General features: G+C 41.6%; 1 protein-coding gene across 1 annotated transcript; it reads left to right on the top strand.

Annotated features, from left to right (window-relative positions):
- Positions 1-6,726: 6,726 nt before the first annotated feature.
- On the top strand, positions 6,727-7,350 carry LOC309804613 (transcription initiation factor TFIID subunit 11-like; the record flags this gene model as incomplete). The annotated part of the gene is made up of 1 exon (XM_082622029.1): positions 6,727-7,350. One exon carries the CDS (start codon positions 6,727-6,729, stop codon positions 7,348-7,350), a length of 624 nt encoding a protein of 207 aa, XP_082478155.1.
- Positions 7,351-10,261: the final 2,911 nt, after the last annotated feature.

Raw genomic sequence — 10,261 nt, 5'->3', positions numbered from 1 at the left:
ATCATCATCATCATTATTTCACAAAATAAGAAACTGAAGCAAACAGTGAAAGTTTATAAAGTAAGGGACAGATGCAGGATCCAATGTCATATATGTTAAATATAAAACGTGTTATTTTTACTATTCCGATGATTCCCAAACTTAGCAGTAGATTGAAATTTCCTGGGGAGCTTTAAAAATGCCAGTGCCTTGGTTCTAACTTTATAACTAGCCTTTGCTATTATCCGGCTATTGAGATCTTAAAATTTCCCCTGATGTTTCAAATGTGCAGTTGAGATTAAGAACCACATACTTTTTTTTTTAATTGAAGTATAGTTGGTGTACAATATTATATAAGTTACAGGTGTGCAATATAGTGATTCAGAATTTTTAAAGGTTATACTTCATTTATAGTCCTTATAAAATATTGGCTATATTCCCTGGGTTGTACAATATATTCTTGTAACTTATTTTATACATAATAGTTTGTACCTCTTAATCCCTACCCCTGTATTGCCCCTTCCCTGTTCCCTCTCTCCACTTGGTAACCACTAATTTGTTCTCTATATCTGTGAGCCTGCTTCTTTTTCGTTATATTCACTAGTTGTATTTTTTAGATTCCACATATAAGTGATATCATACAGTATTTGTTTTTCTCTGTCTGATGTATTTCACTTAGCATAATACCCTCTAAGTCCATCCATGTTGCTACAAATGGCAAAATTTTATTCTTTTTTATGGCTGAGTAGTATTCCATGTGTGAGCCTACACACACACACACACACACATACACACTACATCTTCTAAAAAAATATCTTAGTGTAGCTTTCCTGTTACATCCCTAAATAAGATAAAAACATTCTTTGGCAATACACAGAGTTTCAGTCAAATAATAGTTTTATGCCTATAATTTAGAAACACAATCTGATGCTTATGTTGATTACAGAACAGGGCAAAGAAGCATTTTTTTTAAAAAGGTCATATTGGGCTTCCCTGGTGGCGCAGTGGTTGAGAGTCCACCTGCTGATGCAGGGAACACGGGTTCGTGCCCCGGTCCGGGAAGATCCCACATGCCGCGGAGCCGCTGGGCCCATGAGCCGTGGCTGCTGAGCCTGCGCGTCCGGAGCCTGTGCTCTGCAACGGGAGAGGCCACAACAGTGAGAGGCCCGCGTACCGCAAAAAATAAATAAATAAATAAATTAATTAATTAATTAAAAAGGTCATATTATCAGGGGAAATGAAGTAGCATTTATTGAATACCTACTATGAGTTAGGCACTGTTAAATGCTTCCCTGAATTGTCATATAAACTACTAATTACAAGTCCGTGGCACAGTATGATGAGTTGAATTGTGTCCCCCACAAAGATATGTTCAAGTCCTCACCCCTTAGCACCTGTGACCATAACCTTATTTGGAAATAGGGTCTTTACAGATGTAATCAAGTTAAATTGAGGCAGACTAATAAGGGTAGGCCTGGAATCCTATGACTGGTGTCATTATAAGGAAAAGGAGAGGCAAACTGGATACAGTCACTGAGGATACACGCAGGGAAAAAAGTTCTGTGATGACAGAATCAGAGTTTGGAGTGATCCAGTTACAAGCCAAGGAATGCCAAAGACTACCAACAACCACCAAAAGCTAGGAGACAGGCATAGAACAGATTCTACATCAGAGGCTCCAGAAGGAACCAACCTTGCTAACATCTTGATTTTGGACTTTTGGCTTCCTGAACAGTGAGGGAATAAATCTCTGTTGTTTTAAGTAATAAGCATAACAAACAAAAAAACTCCAAACAAAACCTGCTTTGCTGTGCCATGCTTCCTGTGATACTACTAAATCTTAAAAGCAAGCCAGTTCCTACTAATTTTATTTTTTCTTTCTAAATAATTATAGAATGGAAAGATGTTTCATGTCTTTAATATTCTGATATCCTGGTATTTAACAGTGAAAGAAAGCCTTCTTGATTATTTTAAATTAGTTTTTTTTAAAGCCAATCTATTACTAAGGGTTTTGTGCTGTTATCTATATGATCATACTATTTATGAATATACCTAATACTTTTATTTAGCATCTAATAAGAATTTTCTATTTGTTTACTTGTTTTGTGTTTAAGAATAGGTAGGTTTCCAAGAACTGTTGGGGTATTTCTTACCTTTGTTAATCAATGGAAAGGAAATAAACAGGCAATAATTAGAATAAAAGCTAACATTCCCATGTGAAGCCACTTGTTGATGTTTTTTGACCCATTGTATTTAGTGGCTACATGATGGAATACAGAGCAGTACACTGTGGAAGATGACGGGTTTAAATGGAGAGTTTGGGGACTTCGGTTTCAGATATTAGCCTGGTTTGTGTGACCTGACAGACTCTCAACTTCTCTGGCCCTCAGTTTTCTACTCTATAAAATTGACAACTGAGGTCCTTTTAGCTCCAAAGATTTAAAATTAATTTCCTGACAAAATACCCTTTCTTTGCTTGCTGTCATGAGACTAGAACAATTACTAGAATAAGACATATATGCAAACATCAAAAGTAAGAGTATACCATTGGAACAAGTTTTTAACTGCACTTATATCAGTGAATAAGCTCTATTATAGACTGATGGTTTGGAGGAAAAGTTGATGCTGCTAAAAGTTCAGTTCATCAGAGAAAATTCCAGGTAGAGTTGGCTCAATGAATGCAGAGGATATGAAGAACAGTGATAAAATTAAATAAATATCTAAAGAGCCACATCTAACCCTTTGCGTCACGAGGGGACCAAACATGTCTTTGTTGGGAAATCTCATGACGCTACACCGTGTTTTCACCTGGCAAGTAATGCCGGCACAGTAATCACCCACATTCAAGCCCTTCTTTCCAGAATGGTAACACTGTGATTTGCTTTAGTCAGGATTGCTATTCTTACTGGGGGAGCTATGACTGGGATAAAAATGGTAATTAAGCCCACCAAGAAATGCTGATTTTGTTGGCTGGCCTAGGATTTGGCCTAGGATTTGGGAACAATAGATGGGACAATAATGTGGTGCTTGGGAGCAGTTTTGCTTTGATATGGATATCATTCATAGGTTAAGCACAAAGCTATTTTCACTGGTAGTTAAACTTTTGTCAGTTGTTGATTGGTAACAGTGAACTGGATGTCCAACTGAAGTAGCATGGTTCAGTAGGCAGAATATCGATTGAATTAGCGTGTAAAACTATTTGTACCAAAGTGTGTCTATTTTGCGATTGACTGGCCTTGTGAATTTGTTTTCATCCTTCAGCATCTTGGTGTATGTGTGCATGTGTATGTGTACTGGTTTGCTTAGGGATGTATATGCAGGAGATAAGATATCTTTTATAAGATGAGTTTGAAATATGATAAAATATTTACAGGATTAACCTAAAGAGGTGGTCAAAATAAAAAAATATCATTCAGAAAATAAAAATGATAAAGAATATGAGAAAACTGAATCACAGCATACGTTTATGTAAAGATATTCAAGAAAGGATATTTGTAATGTTTGAGAGCCCTATCTTAAGAACAGCAATGTAACAAAGGATAATGAGAGAATGTAGCAAAGGATAGTTAACTGATAGATTTGCTAGTATATTATATATTGCTTTAGTTTTACAGTCTTTGGATAGTTTTAGTTACACAAGTTCAGTTCTCTGGTTTGTAAATCCATATTGCCAGTTTCTAAGTGAAATCCAAGGCCATATTCTTTGAATATGTCTTCCATAGAACTTGGTACAGTGCACTTCCATTTTTCTAACTGTATTTGGATTAAGTGCATGGTAGGAATCTCTGTCTTCATTGTGTGTGTGTGTGTGTGTGAGTGAGAGAGAGAGAGAGAGAGAGAGAGAGAGAGAGAGAGAGAGAGGGAGAGGGAGAGAGAGGGAGAGAGAGAGGGAAGGAGAGGGAGACAGAAGGAGAGGGAGAGAGGAATTTGATCCTTTACTATTAGGCAACTATTTTTATGTACCGTCATTTTAAGAACAAATATACAAGTTAAATGTAATCTAGATGATATTGAGAGTAACATGGCTAGACAGTGATAATTCCAGAATCCTTCAGACCAGGGGTATTTTAAGGTTTTACAGAGGAGTAATCCTGCTTATACTTTTCCATAAAATAGGGGAATCTGTTTTAAGTTTGGACTAAACTAATAGTTTCTTTTCTTTCTTACTTGCCATCAGGGTTCAAGTTTAAACCCTCTGTTCTAGAATGCAAGTTTACAGAACCTGGAATAGGGGAAGAATAGGTATGCAGGAGGTACAGCCCCAGAAGCAGATAGTCAGAACAAAGTACTCTACAGGGAGAAAGAAAGATTACGGTATTATGAAATGCCAACTGCACGATGGAGAACCAGGAAAGCCTGCAGTATAATTCAATCAACGTAAAGAAGCTGAGAACTAGGGGAGCCAAAGGTGTAATCCCTAGTCTGAGGCCAAAAGCTTGAAAAACAGGGTAGGGAACCACTGATGAAAATACTGGAGTCAGTCGACCTGAGACCCAGAAGCTCTGATGCCTGAGAGAAGGAGAACATGGGAGTCCTAGCTCAAGAAAGGAAACAGTAAATTTGCCCATCCTCATGTTCTCCTAGGGCCTTCACAGTTTGGATGGTGCCCACCAAAAGTGATGAGGGTAGATCTTTTACTCAGTCAACTGATTCAAAAACAAATATCTTCCAGAAATACCATTAAAGACACACAGAAATGTTGTTTACCAGCAGTCTGAGCATTCTTTAAACCATTCAAATTGACAAATATAATTAACAATCACAGTGCAAAAACACCCTTATTTTCTCATCATTCAGATGACGAGAAGTATGAAATAAAGGTATTAGAGCGGATGCGCTCCCTCAGGAATTCAAAGAGGTGATTCAGATCAAAGGAACCACTTCTGAAGGGCCCCCAATCCAATAGCACTGGTGTCATTCAAAGTAGAGACCGAGGCACCAGGGATAGTACAGCCAGAGCCAAGGCCATGCCAGGACACAGCCAGAGGGTGGGCAGGTGCAGCCCAGGAGAGAGGCATCACTGAACGAGTCGGCTCGCAACCCCATCTGGCAATTTCCAATCTCCAGAAGGGTGAGGAAATAAATACACGTGCGTTAGTGCAAGCCTCCAGGCTGTGGTGTCTTCGGATGGGGACACGCTAGCCCACTAAGGCAGACACCTGGGGAAACAGTGTGGCAGTTCCTTACAAAATGGCACATGCTCTATACAATCCAGCTCCTTGAGGTTTACCCAAAAGAAGAGAACATTGGTGCGAGCACAGGGCAACCTGCACAGAGATGTTAATGGAATCTGCTTTCCAAACTGCCAGAACTCAGCAGCAAACAAATGCCAGTTGGTGGGGAAGAAAGGTCAGTGAACTGTGGTCCATCCAGACACTGGACTAGTAGTATTCAGCACTCGAAAGAAAAGAGTTGGCAGGCCGACAAGAGACGTGGAGCTCCAAAGTCCTACTGACAGAGTGAAAGAAACCAATGTGAAACGGCTAGAGACCTCAGCATTCCAATGAGAGGGACACTGTGGGAGGGATTAAGCCACGGAGACCGTGGAAACAACAGGAGTCAACAGGGATTAGGGTGGAGGAAGGGAAGACTAGGTGGAACACAGAGCAGGTTGAGGGCAGGAAAGCCAAGCCTTATGTGCAATACTCTAAGGGGTGGATGCAAGACATGATAAGGGAGGGGTCAAAATCCATGGAATATACAACAGTCATTGTGATGCCTAATGGAAACTATGGACCTTGGGGGAGGAGGATGTGTCAAAGGGGGTGCATCCCGTAAAACAAATGTACCCCCACGGTTCTGGATGTCGATGGTGGGGGAAGACTTGCCTGAAGATGGGGGTAGGGACTAGGGGGGACAGAGGACGGGTCCATTCGGTTTGACCCCAAAGAAACCCGAAAATGTTTGAAAATACAAGAGTATTTAAAGAGGAAGAGGGACTTCCCATGAGGCCCGCCTACCTATTTCCATGTCTATGGCTTGGGGGAGAATATGGCCCGGGCCACACCCACCTGGCAGAAAAGGCCCCCGCAGGAGTGACCCTCCGGGCTTTCTGTATTCCCCTCTGCAGGCCAGCGTGTTCCGAGGTGCACCCGAGAGAGGACTTGTTGCCTACTGAACTGGGTTCTCTGGCGGGTCCTGGAAGGCTTTCAAAAAGCAGCTTTCAAGACCTGTCTTCTTCTGAGGGTCTATATTTCCATCGCCATCAAATGTGAAGTCTTCAGAAACTCCGTAGGCGGAGGAAGTCTGGGCGGCCAACCCTCGGCCCGCCCCTTGCCTTGTGCGTGGGAGGAGCCCAGCCCCCACCTCCGAGGGCTGAGGAATCACGCGACTTCCGGGTGGGCGTGGCCCCAGCCCCAGAGCTCTATATAAAGCGGCTGGGCCCTTCCTGTTGTCCAGGGATCCTGCCTCTGAGGGGACTGCAGCCCGAGGGAGGTTCTCCGCAGCGGACTGGAGAAGAAAGGACCCAGGGCGAGAGCTTTCTGACCTACGGGCTTTCAGCCAGTCAGTCAGTGGGGCTTGTTTAAGGTACCGAGTTTGCGGGCATTCTTTATCCACGCCTAGAAAAGGCATCTCCAAGGGTAACTGTCTTTACATTGTGGGAGGCAGTGGAAACCTGTGTTTCTGTGTGTGTGTATGAGCATATAAATACAGCAGCAAGGCTGACCTTCCCTCGTCTCGTCTTTGTCATTGCAGGTCTCTGATCAGACGAGCCCAGCCCGAGCCCCCGCGTCTTGTGGCGCCGGGATGGCCAAGGCCAGCGTGTCGCTCCCAGGCAAAAGTCGGGTCACAGGTGTGTCGGGTGAGGGAGGAGTGGTGCCCTTGGGCCCCGGCCCCAGCCGCCTGGACCGAATCCCGCAGGGCCGATTTGAGGAACTGAGGAAAGCCTGTGATGAGGAAGGCGAGCTCAGGCGTCAGGACGGCCCGCGTCCAAGGGCAGGTGAAGAGACAGACTCCTCGTCACGTCCTCCTGCAGCCAAGAGACGGAAAGTGGCCACCAAGGGGAAGAGGCCCGGGAAGTGGGCAGTGGACGAATTGGAGGCTCAGAAGATGAGAACCCTCGTGTCTTCTATGAGCCAGGAGCAGCTGGACCGTTACGAAGTGTATCGCCGATCAGCCTTCCCCAAGGCCACCATGAAGCGTCTGATCCAGACCGTGGCCGGCTCGACAGTGTCCCAGAACACAGTCATTGCCATGTCCGGAGTGGCCAAGGTCTTCGTCGGGCAGGTGGTCGAGGAGGCCCTGGACGTGTGTGAGAAGTGGGGGGAAATGCCCCCACTCCAACCCAAGCATATGAGGGAGGCTGTTCGGAGGTTACGCTCCAAGGGGCAAATCCCCGGCAGCAAGCACAAGAAGATCCTGTTCTTCTAGGCCAGAGCCAGCGAGGGCCTGTCGCTGAGGAACCAGTCCCGCTGGCAGAGCAGCCTCCTGACCCTGAGACTTTGCCCCACCCATGCAGCTCCTGTATCTCAGGCCACCAGGGATTTCCCCAGGATGGATAAACAGAAGAAAATTGGAGAGAGAAGATCCACCACACCTCCAGCTGCTTCTCTGAAAAGACCAAGAACACCCAGAAGCCTCTAGACAGCTGGAGGAATCATCAGGAAAGAGAGAAGACCCAGTGTACGCATATCAGAAATGAAACATGGAACATCGCTCTGGAACCCATGGGCAATGGAATTGTAAGAAAAGGATGTTGTGAATGGTTCCGCGCCCATCCATCTGATAAGCCAGAAGAAAGGAACCGATTCCTTGAGAGACACCCCCTGTCACAACACACCCACGAAGAAACAGACCTCTGCAAAGGCCTCTACCTGTTATAGACATTGAATCCGTACTCAACAACCATCCCTATCCCAGAGTACCAGGCCCAGAGGAGTTCACTAATGGATTCTAGCAAACACTTAAAGCAGAAATTATACCGCTCCTCTACGATCTCTTCCAGGAGGTGGAAGCTTAGGGATTCTTCCTAACTCATACCATGAGACCAGCGTTAGCTTCATCCCGTGAATGGTTTTCTGGCAGTTTTGAAGGTTAAGAAAAGCTATATTGTAGGTAATTAGCTCCTAGATTCTGCTTTGTGGAATCACTTTTTGGCCAATGTTTAATAGGTGCAGCATTTAAAAAGTGCCTTTTAGCCAAAGAAGGTGGGAAAGTGATGCATACTTTATAGTTCCTTTTTGGGGATCACAATAATCATTAGCATATTAAGTGATACAGCATGATTTGAGGTACAAATGATCTGTTTAACTTTTTTAATGCTGTTTCTTCCATACTGATTTGACTATGAAGCGTGTTCCACTTCATATCATCAAGCTATTATGTATTATTCTATATATTTAATCTGGAATCATGCATGCAAAGACACACCCATACATACACACATTGAAGTATAGGCTTCTGGAGGTCATCTTCTTGGATTTGCACATTGGTACTGGCACTTGCTCTGTGACCTTGAAGAAGATTTCTAACCTCTCAGTGATTCAGTTTTCTTCCTTTAAAGTGAGGTTAACAGTAATGTTGTGAATATTAAGTGCATTATTTCATGTTATGTGTTTAGAAAAGTACTTGCTATATAATGAATATACAATAATGTCAGTTTCTAGAATAATTATTATATTATTACATTTGTTGATAGCTTGCTTTTAAAAATGTGATATGTACAATTTTCTTTATCTTACTTTCTTCAGTCAGTTATCATTTTAAATCAAATGATTTACCTTAAGTCAATGTCTTTATATTATTCTATGGTGTGAATATGTCATAAATCATTCAGCCATTCTCTTCCTAGTCAACTTTAAAAAAATTTCCAGTGTTTTACCATTGTGAATAAAGCTAAAATAAACATCTGAATATGTATGTTTTTCTGTCTTGTTTTTTTCCCCTTTAAAAAATTAAAAAAATATTCTTAACTGTGGTAAAATAAACATAACATAAAATTTACCATCTCAACCATTTTTAAGTGTAGGTACATTCACATTTTTTTGCAACCAATCTCCAGAACTTTCTTTATCTTGCAAACCTGAAGCTCTGTACCCATTAAACCATAAATCTCCACTACCCCCTCCCCTGCCTAGCCCCTTGAAACCACCCTTATCCTTTTACTATGAATTTGACTACTCTGGGTACCTCATATAAGTGGAATCATACAGAATTTGCCTTTCTGTGACTGGCTTGTTTCACTTACCATAATGTCCTTCAGGTTCATCTGTATTGTAAAGTGTCAGAATTTTCTTCCTTTTAAGCCTGAATAATATCCTCTTGTACGTATATGCTACATTTTGTTTATCCATTCATTTGTTGAAGGACTTAGGTTGCTTCTACATTTTGGCTATTGGAGTAATGATGTTATGAACATGGCTGTATAAATATTGCTGCGAGACCCTGTTTTCAGTTCTTTTTAGTATAAATCAAGAAGTGGAATTTGGGCGTCACATGATAATTCTGTTTTCAGTTTTTTGAGAGACTGCTACACTGTTTTCCATGGCTAAGCCACCAGTTTACTGTATTGATTTTTATTTCTATTGGTTTTGTCTTAACATTTTGAGCCCTGAGTGGATTAATAGCTTTAAGAGATTATTTGTATAGGAATAAGAAAAAAATGGTAACAGAACCAGTGAAATCTAGAACATAAGGAATCATCTAGGGAAGAGTCTAGAAGGACTGGGTTTAGAATTGATGTAGATACTGTCTAATACATCATAAATAGTTCTTGGTAATTAATCTCTGCTGTAGGAACTAAAAGGCCAATCTTTTGACATTTGTGTGTACAATGATTATATTGTCATGTGTTCATGGGTGTCTGAAGGAGCTTTCTATCTGAAACTGTCAGTATCTTTGCTATTGACAGCAGTAGTTTCTTATCAAGATCCAGAATTTATTTTTGAAACAGATGTTTTATTTTTCTTATTCTTTGTCTTTCTGTGCTCTAGGTTTTAGATATACATATCAGCATATAAATAACCTTTGTTAGCTCACATGGCTTACTTATTATATAATATCAAGTCTATTAAATGATGTACTCTATACGATATTTCTAAATTATGTTATAAAAATAATTTCTATTCAGTAGCTACCAGAAATCAACAATATGGCAGATCTCAGTTTTGAAAAGTCATAATTACTACTTATTAGAATAGATTCAGAACCTATCAATGTATGTACATTTGTTTATCATTGAGACTGTAGGATCAAGCAGTGCTTCTCAAGTCTTAATGCCCATGCAAGTCACTTGGAGGACTTGTTAAAATATCAGTTCTGACTCAGTAGGTATGGGATGGAG

The sequence above is a fragment of the Mesoplodon mirus genome (genome assembly GCF_964341445.2).
Source record: "Mesoplodon mirus genome assembly, chromosome: 5".
Classification (NCBI taxonomy): Eukaryota; Metazoa; Chordata; class Mammalia; order Artiodactyla; family Ziphiidae; genus Mesoplodon; species Mesoplodon mirus.
The sequence above is the reverse complement of the archived record's forward strand: the minus strand, read 5'-3'. Positions and strand labels throughout refer to the sequence as shown.